Below are 22,024 nucleotides of genomic sequence, written 5' to 3'. Positions count from 1 at the left end.
TTGGTACCCAGAGGACAGCAGTCACTGTAGAGGACCAAAAAGGATGCTCTTGGGAGAACTGAGGTTCATGCCCCAGCTTGCAGGCTAGTCAGTCTCTGGCTGTACATATGAAAAAGGATTTCATATCCTGGCACTTGACAGAAGTTAAAAATCTGTGGCAAAAATGGAAAGTCCTAGAGCTGGAGAGATGGCTCAGTGGTTGAGAGCACTTGCCCCTTTTCCAGGGGATTCACATTCAGATCCTGCCCCCCCCCACCCCCAACATGTTGGGCAGCTCACAACTGCCTATTAACTCCAGCTCCAGAGGGGTATGGCACCCTCTTCTGTCCTCTTTGGGAAGCACACACACAAGCACACATGCACACGCCCATGGCATACATGATACACATGTGAATTTGAAGAACGTTTCTTTTCAGAGACTTTCAAAGACATGGAAAGCGGCTCTTGTTTTGCTGATAGTGTTTGTGGCAATGTTACCTGTAAGGCATACTTCCGGTGAGCCTAGACAGCCTTACCTGTCACTTCCTGAATCTACCGTGATAAACTCAAATGTCCTTCAAGCCTCAGAGTTGGGGGCTTTAGTTATGAGCACCTAAGTTCTCAGAGAGTAGAAACTATGCCTTTTTGCCCTATATAAAAGTATTTGTATTTCTGAAGCGCTCACTGTGGTTCACATGCCTAGAAACGATGCAAAGAAACCAAGACACCTTATATTCCAGTAGACTGTGTTCTGACGTTGACACAGCACAGCCTTCATCTCAGTGCTGTCCCTTTTAAAGGATGTTTTAAAAAAATCAAGACGTGTGTGTGTGTGTGTGTGTGTGTGTGTTGTGTGTGTGTGTGTTGTGTAGAAGAAGACCCCTTGCAGGTTGCTGGAGTAGATCCTTTCAGCCCAGTTAACAATTGTGTTAGGCCTCTCTTGCCCTTTCCAGAGGTAAGCCTGCAGCTTTCTAGACGTCCAGGAGAAACTGCATTATGGAGAAAGGGCACACCCAGATCCCCTTATGCGGTCCCAGAGGCCACTGTTTGCTTCACCTCATTAGATTAATGCTTCCATTGAGACATCCCCGAGCCCCATCAGTTATGTCCCTCATAAAATGAGCAAAAGGAGGGAAATGGCGTCCTTGCAACCTTCCAGAGTGTAACTCAAGGACCAGCATGCTGTGTATGGCAAATGCGAAGACAGCTGGCCGCTCACTCTCTCTTGAGGAACCTGTACCCACACTTAGCCTCGTCCTGCCTTCCACTCAGACTCTCAGGTTTGCCTCACAGTCTTCTGTCTGTGCAGCGCCCACCCTGCTAGTCTAGGCCAATGCGAGGGTCTGCGGATTGAAAAGATGACACAACAATGGGTCATTCGTGCTAAGAGAATGCCATTTATTGGGAGTAACAGAACTGCTTATATAGGGGAGGAACCAGCAATCGAACAGCACTGTGTGAAGTCCCCAAGAGGGAGCAAACCGAGGGCCAAATAATGAGCCTCAAAACAAGGAAAATGAAGGCAACCAGTGGAGCACAATGTTTCAACTGCAGACAAAAGCAAGTAATGGTCAGTACCAGCACAGCTGCAGCTCCCCACAGTTCTGAACCCTTCTCTTCTCCCTTCTGCTTAAAAGCCTGTGTTTAAGTAACTAACAGGACCTGCAGTTCTGCATCATGAACCGGATAATCCTCAAATTCTTTTCAGCATCTAAGCTGTGAGCCCCGATTTGGCCTGAGTCAAGGTCCCTGCGTCGAGGGATTCCTCTGGCTGCTGAGGGCGGCCTGCCTTCTGCCCAACACAGCTTTCATTCCAACAGTTTGGAAAACTTAGGGTGTTAGTTGCTGCCTTATGCCCCGAATAGTCCCTGCCTCCCCCAGAGGACTCTGGGTAGACATTTAACAAAGCTCCCGAACAAAGCCCGAGCAGAGGGGAAGCTTCAGCCAGCTCTGGGAAGAAGCCCCTGCTGAGCGTGAGTCCTGATTGATTCACAGGGCTCCAGTATTAAAGTGATGTGGGGGGACATCTTTAGCTGTCACACAAAAACCTGCAGCCTGGATGGCATCAGTGCTCTCCTGGTCCCCTGACCAGGGTTATAATAGGGCCATGTCCCAATTCCTCCCATCTTTGTTCCTTGCCTATAGGGCTGCAGGCCTGGCTGGTGTGAGCACCCTCTCCAGGGCAGGGCTGGCTTTGCTTCTGATTGTCTTACAGCGGCCTCTGGTGAAGCTATGCCTCACCGCTGGCCTTTTGCTTTTCCTCCTTTTCATTTGGCCGGGGCTTGCTTCTGTTAGGCGGAGCAGGCTTGTCACCCGTTAGTTAAAAGCAATTGTTATTGCAAGCCCCCAGTGTGCAACGTCAATCCCTTTCACGGTCAAACTCGGTAAGCATTCGTTCCAGCCACAGAAAGTAGAGAGTGGACGGGCTGCTGCTGCCTGTTTCATGTGGCCCAACAGCACCTGTAGCACCAGGCTGGCGAGCGGGGCTCGTTAATTACACACCTAATTTGTTGATCTCCATGGCTTGTGACTTTTAGAAGCAAGAGAAAACCACCGTGTGTTTCCTCCCTTAGAAAACGACAGGAGTGTCTGCCTTCACTCTCTGTTCCTGTCACTCATAATCAGATACTTGGCGTTTTTCTGTAATGTTTCATTTTCCCCTTTTGTGGGTAGTCATCGCTTAAGTTCAAAGAGCCCTTCTATCATAGCAAGTTATACCTTTGCCCGTAAGACAAAGGCTTCAGAAATATCACTTCCACAGTTATGAGTCTGAGTGGGTGTACTAAAGATATTTCTGTAGTTGATATTACTGTAAAAATAAAAGTATAAAATCACAAAATAGTCTAGTTAAAAGGGCCACCATCATGCTCAGTATTTATAGAATATTTACCATGTTCTAAGCAGGATATTAAAACTGCAAATTTAATTTTCATAGTGAACCTTTGAGGTCCTATCTATCTATCTATCATCTATTTATCATCTGTCTGTCTGTCTGTCTGTCTGTCTATCTGTCAGTCTGTCTGTCTATCTGTCTGTCTGTCTGTCTATCTATCTATCTGTCTGTCTGTCTATCTGTCTATCTATCTGTCTGTCTGTCTATCTGTCTGTCTGTCTGTCTATCTATCTGTCTATCTATCTATCTATCTGTCTATCTATCTATCTATCTGTCTATCTATCTATCTATCTGTCTATCTATCTTTCTATCTGTCTATCTATCTATCTATCTGTCTATCTATCTATCTGTCTATCTATCTATCTTCATGTCTTGCAGTGGTGGAAACAAGATGAGAAAGTGTTAACTGCTTGTCTACAGCCCCCACCCGACAGCCTGGAACTCTTATAAAGGAAAACATTTAGCTGGGGCTGGCTTACAGTTCGGAGGTTTGGTCCATTGTCACCAGGGTGGGAATCCTGGTACATGCACACAGACATGGTGCCGGGGAAGGAGCTGAGAGTTATACATCTGGGTCCACAGGCATCGGCCAGAGCCAGTGAGCCACAAGGCCTGGCTTGAGCTTCTGAAGCTTCAGAGCCCACCCCGCTTCCAGACACTTCCTCCAAGGCCACACCTCCTAGTAGTGCTGTCGGCTCTGGGCCTATGGGGTCATTTTTATTCAAACCACCACAGGCTACTTACTTCACAAGTCAAGTTGTTGCACTGTGTGTGCTTCCCGGTTAGGCTGTTTCCGTGTTTGCCTGTTCCTGTGGAGAAGAGAGCCCTGTGAAGACGCCTGTCAGTTATCCTTAGGCATTGGCAGGCTCCTTCCTGTCTGTTTCGCACAAGCTGCTGTCATGATACAGGTTCTAGTCTCAGGCTCGGCCATGAGACTTGTTTTCTTCCATGCGTCTCAAGGTTAGCTTTTTTCAACTGGACACAAAGCTAGACAGACCTGAGAAAAGGGGATCTCAGTTTAGGAGCTGACCACATCAGATTGTACTGCAGGCAAGTCTGTGAGGATATTTCCTTCTTTGTCCTTCATTGATGGAGGGCCCAGCCCACTGTGCAGCGCCCTCCCTGGGCAGGTGGTCCTGGGCTGTATAAGGAAGTTAGCTGAATAAGCTAGAGAAAAGTGAACCAGTAGCAGTGTCCACCGAGGTCTCTGCTTCAGTTCCTGCCTCTGGGCTCCTGCCTGGAGTTCCTGCCCTGGCTTCCCTTCATGGTGGACCTCAAGCTGCAAGCCAGATGAATTCTTTCCTCTCACAAGTTGCTTTTGGTCACTGTCTTACCACAACAACAAAATCTACCCAGGATAGTATTCTGTGTGCATGTGGCTGCTGTGTGCATGTGTGTGCGGGTGTAGTAGTTCCCTATGCACTTGAACTTGGAAGCCAGAAGAAGTTAATCATCTCCCATCACACTTCCCATTTTTTTTTTTTTGAAAGAGATCTCCCAGAATCCACCTGTCTTACTCCAAGCCTCTGTCAGTGCATGTCCCACTTACCTGGCTTTATACGGGTTCTAGGGACCTGAACTCAAGCTGTCGTGTTTGCACAGCAGGCACTTTATGACTGTTGAAGAATTTGTGTCTGTTTCCACATGTGGGAACAACTGAACACCCATTTGCTGTCCTTGCCTGGCCCTTCCCATCCCAGGCTCTTCAAGTAAATGTCTGGTTTCTTCCTTACCAGCAGCCAGCAGAGTAGCTAGCTTTCCATTTCCTGCTCCAGAGACAGCTCGCTAGATCGCCGGAGGTGTGCATCGCAGGATGGTGGTGAAAGCAGTTCACCTAGAAACAGGAAGCAGGTTTGCATCCCAGCCTGTCGAGAGAGGCAGGTGTTTTCAGTGATGCCCAGGAGCATGTGACCCTGATTCCCATCCTCTCCTCTTCTCTGGGATGTGCTGTGGAAGCTGACAGAATCCTGCTTTCTCCCTCAGTTGCCTTGTGCTGGCTTCTGAAATTGAAGATCTGCATAGTACTCACTTTTAAAAATACTTATTTTTATGACTGGGTGTGGTGGCACACACCTTTAATCCCAGCACTTGAGAGGCAGAGGCAGGCGAATCTTTGTGAGTCTGGGCTAGCCTGGTCTATGAAGGAAGTCTGGGATAGCAAAGGCTACACAGAGAAACCCTGTCTCAAAAAACAAAACAAAAACAAACAAAAAAACTTCTTTTTATTTTATGTGGATGAGGTTTGCCTGCACATGCGTCTGCACACCACATTCCTGCCTAGTGCCCAGAGGGGCCAAGGGCATGGGATGCCCTGACATTGGGAGCTACACGTTGGGAGCCCCCCACGTTGCTGCTGGGAACATACCCTGGGTCTTCTGCAAGAACAGCTCTCAGCTGCCATGCCATAGCTCCAGGCCTGTGATCTGCATGTGGTTGAGCTACAATGTGGTGACTTTCTACTCTTTCATGAGGGTAGAGGCCTAGCTTTGCTTTCAGATGCCCTTTGGTATTTTGGGAGGCGTGAGGTGTCTTTAAAAAAAAAAAAAAAAAAAAAAAAAAAAAAAAAAAAAAAAAAAGACAAGGTGTTCACTCTGCCTCCCAAGGGCTAGGATCAGAAACATAAGCCACCTCGCCTCAGCATGTTTGGTGTCCTAAGGATGGCTTTTATGGCTTATGAGTGTGTGACATTTTACACAGTTCTTAGGGTTTGGCAGGGATGGGAGTGGGGCAGGGGAGTAGATTATTGGGGAAAGTTACTAATTTTCATCAAACTGTCAAGAAGGAAGGACTCAGATCTTTTTTCTTACAAGACAAAAACAAATGAGTCAGATGGCTTTTGAGTTGGCTCGCGTATGGGGGTCTTCTCCAGTTGTACCCCACTTCAGGTAGGAGTCATAACTGCTCCCTCCTTGGCACTCTGCCTCTGCTCCAGCCCGCTGGCATCACTCCCCAGGTCACACCACTTGCCAAGTGCTGACATGTCACTTCACAGTTGTGTTTGAGCGTCCTCTGACCTTTCCTGCATTGGTATGGAGGGCAACCAGCCAGCTTCTAAGCCTGTTGCTCTTCTCTGTCAAAGGGGCCCGCGGGTGATTCAGGCCCGGAAATTCACTCCTGAATTAGTGGGTTCCTTTCTGAACCACTGAAGTATGTAACTTTAGTGTGTTTCTCCCTGCACGTCTTCCCGTCAGTCCCTGGAGCTGTCACTTCCTTGTACGCTGTAATAGTCAGCTCAGTTTGCAGGGTGGCGATCCTGGATCCCTTTCTCCATTAGGGAGGAACATGGTGCCTGCCCTGGACTGCTGAGACGAAGGGGGTGCTGCAGTGTTAGGGTGAATAATCTCTGTGAGGAGTTGTCAGCCTTCTGCTGCTGCCAGCTCTTTTGGGCTGCAGAGGTGATTAAAGCAGGATGACTGGCAGTCACTGCGGCAGTGGACACCCCTCCCCCAGCAGGAGGGTGACAGGCACTATGACAGTGGACACCCCTCTCCAAGCAGGAGGGTGACAGGCACTGCAGCAGTGGACACACCCCTGCAGAAGGATGACAGGCACTGCAGCAGTGGACACACCCCTGTAGGAGGGTGACAGGCACTGCAGCAGTGGACACACCCTTGCAGGAGGGGTGACAGACACTGCAGTAGTGGACACTTGTCCACCCCACCCTATAGCAGCGGGAATGCCCTTGGCTTCAGCCTCTCCATGGTGACAGTTTGACACAACAAGTTTTTTGTTTATTTGGTTGGTTTTACAACTTTTGTTCTAACTTACTTGATATAGTACAGGTAATGCTGGGGGTTCAGGGCCCAGGTTGTGGCCGCTGAGCCAGTGTGAGCCCTTGGTCTCTTTGGCTGCCTTGGTAAGTGCTGGTGTGTGTTCTCTTCAATGGACCTCTAGGGCCAAACTTGGGTTAACCTTCTTGGGAAAGGTGCATTTATGGGGAGTCGGGTAAGGTGAACCTTGGCTGCCGCCAGATGGCATCTGTTATTGTGGAACCCAGTGTGCTGCACTGAGTCTCGGTCTCTCACCATTACGCTGCCCTTTTCTGTTTTCAAGGAAAGAAGGACTGTCAAAATGTGGACGCTGCAAGCAGGCATTTTACTGCAATGTGGAATGTCAGGTAGGTGTGGCGCCGGCTGGCGTGAGGGCCTGCTCTTCTGGAGGTTGGGACCTGGGTGTCCTCTCTGTCGTCGGCTTCTTGCTCCACGCCTCTCCACTCACTCCGTTCAGAGCACCCTGTGTGTGCGTGCACCTCTCAGAAGTAGCCAGCCCTGGTGACAGGCAATCACGGCTTGCAGCTACATGCAGGGCTAGAAGTGTGGTGTGGAAGAGGGGGCAAAGACTGGAAGGGGGTAGCCTGGGGTTACGCCAAGGGTGACGATGGTTTGTACTAAGGACGCCATCAGCCAACTCTGGGAGAGTGGAGAAGAGGGACAAGGAGCGCCGCCTTCATGGCGCGTGTGTTGGCTCCCACAGCAGCAGGGCAGTCCTTGCTCTGGGGCTGTTACAGCGCAGCCTGGTGACAGCTGGGCTCAGGGGAGCCCTGGTGCTGCAGAGCCACGGGTTTGTGGCTGTGAACTTGAGCAGAGCTTGTGCCTGAATTGGGGACTTGGGAGGTGTGGAGTGATGGGTAAGTCTCTCGGGTTGGATCCTGCAGAGGTAAATGAGGAAGCTATGTGAGAGCACATAGGATGTCCGTCTGAGGGACGACAAAGGGTGTCCCCCAAGCCTTCACAGTAAGCACTCGGTGCACAGCTGTTAACTCAGAGCAGCATTGCAGGGTCAGTGCAGGGGACCTATGGTCTAGTCACTCAAGTGTATGATATGCTACCCATTGTGTCTTTTAAAAATGTGTATTTGTGTGTGGATGCATGTATCTATCTTCATTCCCACGTGTAGGTATACATGTAGGTGCACGTGTGGATACATGTATGTAGAGGTCAAAGGAGTCTGTCTTGATTGCCCTCTATTTTATTTTTCGAACCTGGAACTCAGTGTATTCAGCTAGTCCAGCCGTCCTGCCTGTCTCTACCTCTCAAGTGCTGAGACTGCACTGGCAGCCACACCAATCCAGCTTCTATGCGGGGTCTTGGGGTCTGACCTCTGTAGGCTCAATTACCTTAGCAATTATACTTTATTGTGTACTTACTAAATGAGTGTACTTTGCTTACAGCCCAACTGGCCCAAATAAGAGGAAAAGGAGATTAAGGAAAACAGGAAGGAAACCTGGATGTCAGTTCCTAGGACTCTCTCTCTCTCTCTCTCTCTCTCTCTCTCTCTCTCTCTCTCTCTCTCTCTCTCTCTCTCTCTCTCTCTCTCCTCAGTCTGTTCAAAGATGCTTTTCAGCTGGCAACAAACAAGCTCCCCAATGAAGTAGTTTGGCTTCTAAGTGGAAAACATCCTGGTCTCTCACATCTGAGTAGTGTAAACATCCTGCTCTCTTATCCATCCCACACTTGGGATCAAAACGAACAGGTTCCTCTTCCCTGCAGAACTGCCATCCTCACACTGGTGAGGTGAGAGCTTTCTCCGCTGAGCTGCCTCCCCAGCCCTGAGGAACATCCTCTTGTTTGACCTTTATGTCCTGGAAGCCTTGTAGTGGCCTTTTCTTTAATTCTTCAGGACTCTCTTACTCCACCTTAGCAAATGCTGATGCTACTGGTGAGGAGGGGGATTGCAGGGGGGGATGGCGGGGGGGGGGGAGGGTTCTAGGTGGCAGGATCTGCACCTCCCTGTCCTGAAGCACCCCTGCCGCTCCACTTCTGTTGAGTGTTTTTCAGGTCACCTCCTCAGACTTTTGGAGCCACTGCTAAGCCCTGTGTCTCAGCTGACAGAAAGGACTAGGGACAGCAGCCCCTTGCCAGGGCAGAGCAGACCCTGGCACAGGAAGCTGACACACCCTTTCCTCAGGAGGCCATGTGCCTGTGTTTCCCTCAGCAAGCTTCATGAGGTGGCCAGCATGGGAGACAGTGGGCACAGACATGAGCTTTGGTCCAGTTTTCAGGCCCAGCGTTGTTTCTAGATGCTGCGATCTGTTGTAGGTGGGTGCTCTGTGCTTAGACAGCTGTGAGTTAGAGACTGGCCTTGGGACATACTCAAATGACTGTCTCTGAATGTGCCTCAGACACTTCCAGGAAGATTAACTCATTCCCTCCTGGTTCCTTTTAGAATTAAGGATAGGCAGTGGGGTACAGCCCGGATGAAAGAGCAGGAGGTAAGATAAGGCCAAGTGGCAGGTCCCGAGTTCCTTCTTACAACGTCTCAGAGTCTGGCAGGTCTGAGTGACACTTCTTCAAGTTCAAGTGAGGACAGTTGAGCCCATGACAGTGAAGTGCAGGAAGAGGAGATTTATGTTAATGGCGATGCCTGAGCAGGCGTATGGGATTGTTATAAATAATATCAGACTGCATGGCCAAGCAGGTTTCTGTAATTCAGACTGGACAGAAGCTTAGCTGTGTATAAAGGATAAAGAGGCTTGTCTGTCTAGCCCCGCAGGACGGCTGACATCACAGCTTGCCGGGGCCCTGGGGTGTGCAAGGGATGAGGGGTGCTTGGTGTAGCGTAAGTCGCCCTCCCGAGACGCTGAGAACAGCTCAGCAGAGAACCTCAAAATGTGTGACATGCTGCCGTGCCCTCACGTCTATGTACACTGGCTAAAATATATTTTCTCAGGGCTTAGTACGTAGCGGTATTCCAGTGAGTTATTTTAATCCCTGTTGGGACTTTGAGGTATCCGTGTGATTCCTGACGCTCAGGTCTGCCCTGCCTGCATACTCCAAAAGCTCATTTGGGGCATTAATTAATGTCCATGCTGGAATGCTTGCTGGATGCTCTCCATCTAGCACTGTGAGAGTTTGCACCATCAGCAACCCCCACCCCTCCCCCCGCACAAAGGCCAGGTAGAAGGTGGCTGTGTCTAGTGAGATGGCAGCGAGGAGCCCTGGGGCAGAGGGAAGAGCCCAGAGAGTGTACTACAGTTTGATAGTCGGATGGATAGAGCCTCCTGGTTCCTCAGTCTGAGGACAAGGTGCCTGGGGATAGCCTCTACAGCTGTGTGTGAGTTTCTGTGTTTCTACCGAGTGTCACATGACCAAGTAGGTAACACCTGTCACATGGCATCAGGAGTTTCATACTTCTAAAGGTGGCAGGCTGGGTTTAACCTGAAATTTCTTCCTTTCTTTTTTCTGTGTTTCTTTTCTTTCTTTTTTTTGGGGAGGGGAGTCTATCTCCTGAAGAAAGAGGCTCATGGCCACAGTGAGTCGTCGTCCCCCCCCTTGATAATGAAGGACTGAGTGAGTGTGGGCAGCAGATTTTAACAGAATGGCTGTGAGGAATTAGGAGAAACCAGTGCTGAGACATGGAGGGCAGTGCCAGGCCTGGAGATCAGGAGGTGTCTGACCAGGGCTAATGGTTGAGCAGGCCATGAGTGGGGCCAAAGGCCTGGGTCCAGTGCTGATGAAGCCCACTATGATCTGTTACAATAGTCCTGAGACGCAGCCACACCCTCACCACTCTCCTCTCTTAACTGCTCACCTTCACCATAGAAAGAAAGGCATGTGAGTAGAAGTCCAGCAGGTCTCCCCTTGATTGCAAATGCAGAGCGGAGGCCTGTGGCCTTCCTGCCTCCCATGGCTCGGTGGCATGATGGTACATCTGACTCTCCCTCTGGCAGTCATGGAGGGCAAAGCAGAAGCCCCATGGCCTGTTCTTGCAAGTCTCATCTCCACGAGGCAAATAGACAGTTTTGAAAAGCCTGCTAGAAAAGTGGAAACCCCATATGCTTGAGAAAGAAAAGCCTTCGTGGCCAAAATCTGCATGCCTTTTTCAAGAAGGCAGATCCATTTGCTCAGCAGAAAACTCAATGTGATAATCACCTCTCCTCTCTTCGTCACTGACAATGGGGGTGCACGGGAGACAGTTCCTCCACTCACCATGTGGGTGCACAGGAGACGGTTCCTCCACTTTCCATGTGAGTGCCCTGTAGACAGCTCCTCCACTTGCCATGTGGGTGCCCCGTGAGACAGCTCCTCCACTCTGCCCTGTGGGTGCCCCGTGAGACAGCTCCTCCACTCGCCATGTGGGTGCACAGGAGACGGCTCCTCCACTGTTTGTGCTTCGCGAATCATCCTTGCTCCTGTGCAGGAGTCCGTCGTACCCAGTGCTTAGTATATTTATTGATGGAAAATGAACTTGAAGTTTGAAAAGAACCTTGAACACAGAAACTGTTTCTTGGACGCTTAAGTTTATTTTACCAGCCACGTATTTGTAACTGAAAATTCGGAGGTGCAATCTAGAGAGAGACAGAGATAGATAGACGGACGGATGGACGGATGGACAGATGAGGGAGAGAGATGATAGATATAATAGACAGATAGATATAATAGGCAGACAGACACCTTATCCTTTGAGGAAAAGGCATGCATCTACTTGGGTGCAAGTGTTTCTGAGTATTTTCTGAGTGTGTGTTTTATTTTTCAGCGAAGTGAGCTTGCATCTAAAGAATGCTTTGCAAGAATTGTAGTCAGGTGGTTGTAGCTTGAATTTTGAAGGTGTAAAAAGGTAGCTTTACAGAAAAAAATCTTAGGAAACCTGAAAAGTATTTTTAAAAGAACATACAGTTGCCTTTTTAGAATTTTTGCACACTGTATTCATTTTACAATTTCTTACGCACAAGTTATGGCAGGTTGCCTCTGATGGACAAGAGTGCTCTCGGTAACGCTGACAGCAGGGCATATGGGTTATAGCTCAGCGGGAGGGCACGTGCTACACGTGTGTGAGGGGCCAGGTTCGATCCCTAGTACTGTGAGCCTCAAGCTTGTTTCACTCAGCTGTTCTCTTAGCACTTGAAAGGGCCAGGTGTGCCTTTATACAGTTCTAGACCAACCTGGGCCGTATGAGGTGCCATTTCTTTCTTTCTTTTCTTTTTTATTTTATTAATTTATTCAGATTACAACTCAGTTGTTATCCCATCACTTGTATCCTTCCATTCCTCTCTCTCTCCTGCTTTCACCCTCTTCCCCTCCCCTAGGTCTATGACCGAGGGGCACCTCCTCCCCCACTATATGGTCATAGGCTATCAAGTCTCATCTTGGTAGCCTGCTTATTCTTTCTTTGAGTGCCACCAGGCCTCCCCACCAAGGAGAGGTGGTCAAATATGGAGCACCGGAGCTCATGTCAAAGTCAGTGCCCACTCTCCACATAACTGTGGAGAATGTCCTGTCCATTGGGTAGATCAGAGTAGGGGTTTGATGTTTACTGTTGTACTGTCTTTGGTTAGTGCAATAGTTTGAACAGAACCCCCTGGGCCCCGATCCACCCATCAAGATGTTATTCTTGTAGGTTTCTAGGACCCTCTGGGTCCTTCTATTTCCCCATCTCCTATATTTCTCTTACCTAGAGTCTTAGTAGGATGTCCTCACATCTATCCCAATCTCCTGGTAAGTGGAGACTTCCGTGGGATGTGCCTTTTGGGCTAGTGCCCAATTATAAGTGAGTATATACCATGTGAGTCTTTCTGCTTCTGGGTTAACTCACTCACTATGATCATTTCTAGTTCCGTTCATTTGTCCACAAATTTCGGGATTTCCTTGTTTTTAATAGCTGAGTAGTATTCCATAGTGTAAACGTACCACAGTTTCTTTATCTATTCTTCAACTGAGGAGCATTTAGGCTGTTTCCAGGTTCTGGCTGTTAAGAATAAGGCTGCTATGAACATGGTTGAGCATATGTCCTTGTGTGGTGGAGCATTTTCTGGGTATATTCCAAGGAGTGGAATACCTTCTTGAGGAAGCTCTATTCCTAGTTTTCTGAGAAATCTCCAGATAGATTTCCAAAGTGTTTTACAAGTTTGCATTCCCACCAGCAATGAAGGAATGTTCCTCTTTCTCCACATCCTTGCCAGCATGTGGTGTCACTTGAATTTTTGGTCTTAGCCATTCTGATGGGTGTAAAATGGAATCTCAGGGTTATTTTGATTTGCATTTCCCTGATGACTAAGGACCATTTCTTTAGTTGTTTCTCAGCCATTCTGTTGAGATTTCTCTGTTTAGTTCTGAGCCCCATTTCTCAATTGGGTTATTCGGTTTGGTGGTGTTTAATTTCTTGAGTTCTTTATATATTTTGGATATTAGCCCTTTGTCAGATGTAGGGTTGGTGAAGGTCTTTTCCCAGTCTGTAGGCTGTCGCTTTGTTCTGTTGACAGTGTTCCCTGCCTTACAGAAGCTTCTCAGCCTCATGAGGTGAGATGCCATTTCTTAAACAAACAAACAAACAAACAAACAAGGCAAAGAAAACAAAATGCTCAAAGCTATCTAATATTTCTACCAGATTCTATTTCTCCTTTTTTTTTTCAGAAAATTAAAAAGTTGATGTGTTTATTTTGCAAGCATGGTACTGTGTACCATGTAGTGCCTGGTGTTCACAGAGGGCAGAAAACCCCCTGGAGCTGGGGTTACAGACAGAGCCACCATGTGGAGTGCATGTCTGACACTCTTCTCTTACCCTGCGACTCTCACGTCACCTTCCGGAAGGAATCCCAGACCAACCAAAGCCAGTTCTCAAGCGAATCACTACTGTCGTCATGGCAAACCTTGCCTGAGTGGCTTACCTAAAGTCAGCATTTCCTTTCTGAGTCAACCATAAACTACTTGAAGTCGAACACTCTGTCCCCTCTCCCTGCTTCTGGTGGCAGCGGCAAGGCTGGCTTAATTACTGACACTAATTAAGACTGGATGCAGGCTTCAGGCCTTGGTCTGATTAACACTGTTGGAAGGTGTGAAATCATAGACTCCGAGTTCCAGACCTGCTAAGTCACAGGAGGGTCATGTTATTTACAGCCTAGCAGACAGGTGCACAGGGATTAAGAGGACTGTGTGGGCCTCTCACAGCTGGAGCGGAGTACAAATGGGGGTCTCGCAGAGTCCCAGGCAGCTTGAAGACTCCACAGGGCTCCATCCAGTGAGCTTCTCTTTCCTTGGAAGATAGACCCGCCATGGAAGTACGTGTGATCTATTATTTGTACGAGTATTAATTGTGAATCAAGTATATGAACAAATACGTTATATTGATGCAATTGATTAATTTTGATAAACAGTGTTTCTCTCAGGAATTAATGCCTGTGGAACACTGAGCTCCTCTCACAAGAGAAACCAGCAGTGTAGGGACCCTGGGCATTCCTCCCTCCCTCCCCCTCCCTCTTGTCCTCTTTCTTTCTTTCTCTCCTTCATTTTTGGTTTTTCGAGACAGGGTCTCTCTGTGTAGCCTTGGCTGTCCTGTACTCACTTTGTAGACCAGGCTGGCCTTGAACTCAGAAAAACCCTTCTGCCTCTGCCTCCCGAGTGCTGGGATTAAAGGCATGTGCCACCATGCCCAGCTTCTGGGTATTTTTCAACTTAGTGTTTCTCTGTAGCCCTGGCTGTCCTGGAACTCACTCTGTAGACCAGGCTGGCCCGGAACTCAGAGATCTGCCTGCCTCTGCCTCCTGTGTGCTAGGATTAGTGGTGTACCACCACCCAGTCCAGCCAGCATGAGGTCTTGTCTTAAGCTAGGCTTTCTTAAAAGTTCCTGGAGCCCCGGTGAGCACTTGCCTCTGTTTACCTGCTTGTGCCATTTATTCCTCAGCTGTCACATGCCTTCCTCATCCCTTCCTCTGTGCCTGTGGCCACCCTGACTGCAGACTCTGGTGGCTTTGTGGAGCCAGCCCCACCCGTCCCCTCCCTCCTCTGCCTAGTCTTTGCACTCTCTGCTGTAGACCTCAGCTAAAAACAGCTCCTGTGCTCCCCAGGGCATATCTTCTGTTTGCCTCCTCTGCCCACTCTCAGTTACGTCGGGCATGGTGTTATTTAACTCCACAGAGCACCTTGGCCCAGAACCTGAGCCCTAGGGATGTGGCCAGGTGCTGCAGTAAATCATGAGGGTGGATTCTGTGTCTTTCTCTTGGGGTTTGGTGGAGGAGAGGGGCCAGGGAGACATTTGCTCAGCAGCTCTGCGGAGTGCCCTGGGAAGAGCTGGCTTGGGAATGGGACGCGGGTGCTGGTGGGAACAAAGAGGGGCAGATCCGTTTTCTCTCCCGGGTCTAATGTGCGGGTAGTGGGAAGAGCTAAGAGACAGAAAGCAAGGGAGAGGAGCATGAGGGGGAAGGACTATTTCGAGCAGGTTGTTTGTGGCAGGTTTCTTGAGAAGGGGACCCTGGATCAGCAGCAGAAGTATGGAGACTAGCAGGAGTCAGGGAGTCATGTGACAGTCTGGATGCTAGAGCTAGACCCAGCAGATGCTGCAGGAGCACAGGCCCTTGGATGAGACAATGGGACGGATGATGCTGTGGCAGCAGGGAGTTGAGTGTGGAGGGACAGGCTTGGGGGGCGGGGTTGGACAGACTCCTGTCCCCACAGCTTTGCAGGTCGTGGTGAGAACTGGGTCTTTTGTGCAAGGCGAGAAATCAGTACTGGTCCTGAGCTGAGACTCTAGGCCTAGGGTTCACGGGGTGGCGGGCAAAAGCAAACATTCAGCTAAAGGGATGTGGCAGCCATCTTGGCAGAGCTGGCTGGTCCTGGTAGCAAAGAGGGGTGAGTCTCTGCACTCCACATACCACGTGTGGCGGTGGAGGAGTGTGTGTGTGTGTATATGTGTGTGTGTGCATGTGCATATGTGTGAACTTTGGTTGCAATTCTTCAGGAGTTGTTCACCTTGGTTTTTTGAGCCAGGGTCTCTCCTTGGCCTGGGGGCTGGTCACTCATGCTGGGCTCTCTGGCCAGTGAGTCCCTAGACATCCCCCTGTCCCAGCATCCCCAGGGATGAAATGAAATGCTTACCACCTCGCTCAGCATCTTTTTTTTTTTAAATAAGGGTTCTGGGACTCAAATTCAAATCGTTAGGCTTGTAGGGCAAACACTTTATCAACGACCTATGTCCCAGCCTGAGTCTAACTGGGAGGGCAGGGTACAAAGATTGGCCCGTGTTGGAGGTGGAGTGTAAGGGTCAAATCCAGGGTGGCTCTGAAAGAGCGGGCTTGCTGCCTCCTGAGCTGGGGAAAGCAGAGGGCAGAAAAGAGACCAGTTCTGAAAAGAGACCAATTCTGTCATGCGCGCGACAGTGCTTCTAGATTCCCAGAGTACACAAGCCTTGTGCGACACTTCCCACACTCCTCACAGCCCATCCTCCTGGAGCCCTCAGCCATCCCTGCTTCCTGCTGCTGTGATAAAACACTTAGACTAAAGCAATTTGGGGAGGAAAGGGTTTATTTGGCCTGTCTTCTCAGGTCATATCCTGCCATAGGAGGAAGTCGGTGCAGGACTCCCAGCAGCCACTGAGGCGGAAACCTTGGAGGAAAGCTGCTCACTGCCTTGGTCAGGCTCATGCTCAGCCAGCTTTCCTGTATAACCTACGCCCACCTGCCTAGGGGTGGTGCTGCCCACGGGGGCTGGGTCCCCCCACACTAACCACAAATGAAGACAGTCTCTTACAGAGGTGGCCACAGGTCAGTCTGATCGAGGCAGGTCTTCATTTAAAGTTTCCATCCTCAGATGACTCTAGCTTGTGTCAGATTTATAATAAAACTAACCAAGGTGGTTGTTTTCCTCTTTTTTTTTTTTTTTTTCCCTTAGTGCTCAACCAAAACTGTTCTTTCGCTTTGTTTTGTCAGTAGTGACATCTGTGGTAACAGGCAAGTTACCAGTGTTGCTGCTCTTGTCATACGTTAGTGTGTATGTGTGTGTCTGTCTGTCTGTCTGTGTCTATGTTGTCTGTTTTTGCGTGTGAATGTATCTATATGTTCACAGGTTTTGTGTGTTTTGTTTTAACCCCAAAAACCTGACCAGAAGGCAGACTGGCCCCTGCACAAGATGGAGTGCTCATCCATGGTGGTTTTTGGGGAGAACTGGAACCCTTCAGAGACGGTGCGGCTCACCGCAAGGATTCTGGCCAAACAGGTGAGGAACTGTGATAATGTTCCGCTACACTGGTTTTCACTAAAGGTAGGAAAGGTATGTGAGTGAGCTAGACTGGGCTGGTCCGAGCAGATGGCTTCACTCACATCCTCGGCCACTTGGGCATAAGCTTAGCTTGTTTCTCCTGGCCAGTCGGGCCTTGCTTACCCTAGGCCAGGGACATAGCTGTACCAGTTCAGATCAGAGCTTTCTTTGGGATTTATTTCCATAGAGAAGCTTGGCCATGACTTTATAGCATGAAAGACCAGACATGGCCAAAATTTCCTATGAACCAGGCTGGTCAGGGGACCTTTGTGATGTGTGGAGCCACCTTGTCCCCTTTCTCGAGTGTCATTCTGTTCCTCTGCCGCCTTGCTCGCCCATTTGTAGACAAGTAATGACCCAGAGGGAAGCAAGGATGCTGTGTGGAGGGAGAAACAGGCTGAGGGAAAGAAGAGGGAAGGGAGAGGGGAGGACAGAGCCAGCACATTCCTCCCTGATGCATGCATGCATGGTCAGTCCTTCCTGGGCACATACAGATTGCATGCCTTGTCTGCAAAGGCCTGGGTCCTGAAGTCCATGGGAAGACATACAGGCCTTATCTTTGTGACCCACAGAAATAGAAGGGCGCTTAGGAGACAGTGTGCCTGTGGAGGGGAGAGGTCTTGCTGTCTGTGTCGGTGTGCCTTTGTAGCAAGGCCTCTGAGCTGTAGATTTGCTCCAACCCTAAACTTCTTCTGCCTCTGACCTTCCTCTTCCTACCAGCACCCACCTCTTCTTCCAGGCTGCTGCTGCTGCTACTGTTAGTCTAAGATGGCTATGACTGTTACAATTAGCATGTACCTGCCCCCAGATCAAATGTAGGGTCCTGAATGTGTAAACAGAAGTAGAGCATTCTAGAACTCTGAGGTCATCTCCCCACTATGTTCAGCTGGAGTCAGGTGACTGAAGTGACTCTCTCTAAGTGGAGCAGGGGTTGCCTCAGAGACGAGGCTAGTTTTTCTAGTGAAGTCCAGCTGCCCCTTCCTATGGCAGTTCTCTGTGAATTAGTGGTCTGTGGCAGAGAAATGGGGCAGTGATGTGAGGCCCTTCAGATTGTGTCTAGCCTGCCCCCCCTCCCCCCGCCGGCGCGGGTGGGAGAGCATGTTCTTCCTCCCCCTGCCTTCCCAACTCTCTGGCAGTGCTGTGTTCAGGATGCGGAAGGGCTTCTGTCCTTTCCTGAGGGAGGTGTTCCCCTCCACACACCAGTAGGGTGACTTCTTGCAGAAATATGTTCTGTGAATGGAAGATGTCTGCTCTGGCTTTGGCTCCCGGTGAGTAGTCTGAGAGCTGGGGTGAGTTTAGCGGGCCCCCTTCAGTTTCCCTTATAATTACCACTAATCGACCGCTAAATGAAAAGTTACCTGGCTATCTTTTCATCCCTGTAGGAATAGGTGATTAAAAAAAAAACAACAACAATTGTATTCTAGGAGCCTGCAAAGGATTAGGGGAGACAGGCAACCATCTACCCAGGGGAAGCTTAACAAGTTAAGTAGGGAGGTGAGGGCGCCCTGCTAGACCAACCACCTGTATCCCCAAATTGAATGGCCAGATTACAAAGCCCAGGCCTCAGGCCAGCTCCTGAGCCTTTGAACTCTTGTCAACACCAAGTTTATTCATGTTCTCAGAGCCTCATAGGTTCCCTATTGTTAGCTCCTCTTAGGGCGTCTAGAACAAAGGCAGCATGCGTTTCAAGTGCAGCTAGGCTGGCAGGTACAACCCAAAGTGTTCCTTTTGAAATGTGGAATTTGAGATCGTTTTAGCCTATGCTTAAAGAAAGTGGAAAATGGATGGGGGGTTTTCATTTTGTTCTTTTTCAGAAGGAGAAGTAATAAATAGGATGGTTTGTCCTTTTAAGTCAGGGCCCTAAAAAGTTGTTTTCTGGCCTTGCTCTTTTCCGTAATGAGCACTTCTGAGCCTACTGTGTGTGCAGTGTGTTAGGGACACAGCAGATCCTTTCCAAAGCTTTTAAAATAAGCCCTTTGGGTCTGAAGGTCGGGCAGACTCAGCCAAGTATGGACTCCTTGAGTAGGTTTCTGCCCTTAAACGTGGTTGTGTTGTTTTCTCTTGGCCACAGCAAGGAAAACGTTATGTCTGACCCCAGGTGTTGACATTTCTCTCTGATTTTGTCCCCAATTATTAGAAGATTCACCCAGAGAGGACGCCCTCAGAGACACTGCTGGCCGTAAAGGAGTTTGAATCACGTAAGCATTCCTCTGCTGGGTGCACTTTCGTTTGATTCACACATTTAATGTGCATCAGGTGGGATCGAGGGCAGGAAAAAAATGTGTTCTTAGTAAGGACAGTAACTACAAAAAGTTCCCGACGTTGTCTGTTCCCCGAGTTTACACGTTTATTAGGAAGCGATGAGGGGCACTAGGAGCTCGGGTGCGGGTCTTCTGCCCCAGCATGCTGGGTGTTTTCAGGCCTTAGCGGCACTGCAGTCTGGGAGGTGGCTGTGTGTGTGCACATGTGCACGTATGCAGGTGTTCGTGCACTCATGTGTGGAAGCCAGAGGACACCCGTGGGCATCACACTTCACCAACCGGACTGGACTCTTCCCTCAGGCCCCAGCTGAGGCATTGAATCAAGGCTGTCAGCTGCTTGACTGTGACCCAGATCCCAGGGCCCTAAAGTCAGGGACCCTAAGACTGTCATTTATAGGTGCATCTCTCTGACCTCGCTGTGGCGCATGGTCCGTTGGAATCTCATGCCTGAGTGAGCTCTGATTGGTGGAGGAAGAGACAGCCTGTTAGTTAGACCAGGCAGAGAAAGTGTTCTTTTGGCTGGACATGAGCGGGGAGCACCCAGGGGTTTCTGTGGTAACGCGTTGTTCCCCACAGATCTGGACAAGCTAGACAATGAGAAAAAGGATCTGATCCAGAGCGACATAGCTGCTCTCCATCAGTTCTACTCCAAGCACCTGGACCTTCCTGACCACAGCAGCCTCGTGGTGCTCTTCGCCCAGGTAGGGAGGTCAGCACCTGAGAATGGGTGCTCGTGAGGGCACACCGTGAAGGTGTCTCCCTGACAAGCTCCTGGACCCCGGGGAGGTGGTCACTGGTGGATCCCTGGGGCTCGCTGGCCAGCTGAGTTCTATGCCAATGAAGGACCTTTCCTTAAAAACCAAGGCAGAATAGGACAGAGAGATGGCTCAGAGGTTGGGAGCATTTGTTGCTTTTATTGAGGACTTGGGTTCGGTTCCCAGCACCCACATGGTGGCTCACAACCATCTGTAACTCCAGTTCTGGGAGACCCTGGGTCCTCTTCTGACTTTCACAGGTACCCGGCATGCATTGTATGTACATACAGGCAAAGTACTCATGTTCAGAAAATAAAAAAAACAAAAACAACAGAATCAAACAAGGTGAGCAGTGACTGATAAAGAGCACGGAAGGCTGTCCTCTGGCCTTCATACCACATACATATTGACCCACGTATGAAAACACACCCACACTCTACATGCTAATAGTGAATGAGAAAGGTGAAAACACGCTAAGCATTAAGCATGGAAGGGAGAAGGAGCCCTTCCTCAGTTCAAATCCAGCGAGAAGCACTTTGACCCTCAGTGAGTTATCCACAGGTCCAGTGTTCATGCAGATTCTATCAGCCAGGGGAGCATCACAATCAGAAAGTTAATCCTTGTAGAAGGAGTCCTGGGTTCCAGTTCCAGATGTCAAGGTGGAAGCTGTCAGCCTCCCTTGTGTCCACACCCTGGGTCTGCACCTCTCTCCCCAGCATCCTTTGCTTACTCCTGTGAGAAGAGGCCTGACAGAAGCTACCTGGGGGAGGAGGAGTTTGTTCCAGCTCGTGATTCAGGGTGCATTCCATGGTAGGAAGGCAGGTGGCTGAGGCTAGGAAGCATCGGCACTGTGCAACCCGCTTTTCATTCCATCCAGACCCCTGACCTTGTCACAGTGATGCCTCCCCACTGCAGCTAACCTAATCCAGGGCCCCCTCAGACCCAGATCCTGTTGGTTGACAGTCAGTGTCTCTTGTGACGGCACCCAAGAGCGAGGACAGAGAGTGGAGAAGTGATTTATATGTTTCAGGAACCTGTATAACAGGAGGTTCTCCTCACTGAGATGTGTTTATGAGAGGAAGTAGAACAGCCAACTGCTCTTTGTCAGAAGCAGTGGGAACACAGGCCTTTTCCTTTAAGAGTGACTCACACTGGGGGCCCTTCCCTGCATTGATCTGCTTGGCTCACACTCGACTACCTGTTCACATAAAAGGCCAAGTGTGTGTGTGTTGGGGATGAAGTGAGGTGTTTGTGTGCCTGAGGGAACACACACGTGCATGCATACATACCTCTATATAACTAGGTGATTTAGTCCTTATATCCTTGATGTTGATTAAACCTTAGTATCCAGTCCGAAACTGTTCATTCACACACTTGCATGCTTCGTTTCTGCTTTTCTTTTAATAGGATCTCATACAGCCCAGGCTAGACTCAAACTCACCATGTAGCCAAGGATGGACTTTAAGTGTCTGATTCTCCTGCCTCCACTTCCCAAGTGTAGGAATTACAGGCATACACTACCTCACCAAGGGCCTCCTGTGCAAACATCCACAAAGCGAGTCAGCCACATCCCAAACCCTCACACTACATATTCCATGTGTGAGTTTTAGGGGGGGTTCAGTATCCCTGAGGAAAATGCTAAAGCAAAAATAGAAAAAGAAAAGAAGTGTGGCCCATCCTCTCCATGCCCTCTGGCCCTGCTGGGCCCCCAGCTGTGTGTCTGCGGTTCCACCTGAGCTCAGGAGGCCCTTGTAGGCTGACTCGCATCTGAGCAGCAGCTGGCAGCTGAAGGTGACCACACTCCTCTGAGCTGTGTTTTAATCACTGCAAACCTGTGCAAGCCCGGAAAGTATATTTTTGGTATGCAGCCTACATCTAGTTTAAATGCTAATTATGAGAATAGCTTTAGTAAGGCACTTACGCCTGATTTGGCTTGAAAAAAAGGAACATAGTCCATGTATCTTTCTTAATGTGCAAGTTCACTTTTCTTCTCTAGGGATATCTCAGAAGGGAGGGAAGGCTGGCAGGAAAATTGCTATGCAATTTGGCTCAAACACCATCACCACCTCTCCAAAAGGAAGAGCGATGACACTTGGGTTCATAGGAGAAGATGCATGTACACTCCCACACAATAAGGGGGTGGAGGGAAGGGAAGAGGTGATGAGGCTGGGG

At 49.4% G+C, this 22,024-nt stretch overlaps 1 protein-coding gene across 1 annotated transcript in view; it reads left to right on the top strand.

The window, feature by feature from the left end:
* Smyd2 (SET and MYND domain containing 2) overlaps nucleotides 1–22,024 on the top strand; it is a 41,686-nt gene that overhangs the window by 6,655 nt on the left and 13,007 nt on the right. The window contains exons 2-5 of the mRNA XM_051148126.1: nucleotides 6,926–6,989; nucleotides 16,684–16,794; nucleotides 18,974–19,034; nucleotides 19,674–19,798. Coding sequence (XP_051004083.1) covers nucleotides 6,926–6,989; nucleotides 16,684–16,794; nucleotides 18,974–19,034; nucleotides 19,674–19,798 — 361 coding nt within the window. The remainder of the gene's footprint in view (nucleotides 1–6,925; nucleotides 6,990–16,683; nucleotides 16,795–18,973; nucleotides 19,035–19,673; nucleotides 19,799–22,024) is intronic.

This window comes from Acomys russatus, chromosome 6, assembly GCF_903995435.1.
Source record: "Acomys russatus chromosome 6, mAcoRus1.1, whole genome shotgun sequence".
In the NCBI taxonomy this organism is placed as follows: Eukaryota; Metazoa; Chordata; class Mammalia; order Rodentia; family Muridae; genus Acomys; species Acomys russatus.
Note: the sequence above shows the minus strand (reverse complement) of the source record. Positions and strands in the feature narration are given on the sequence as shown.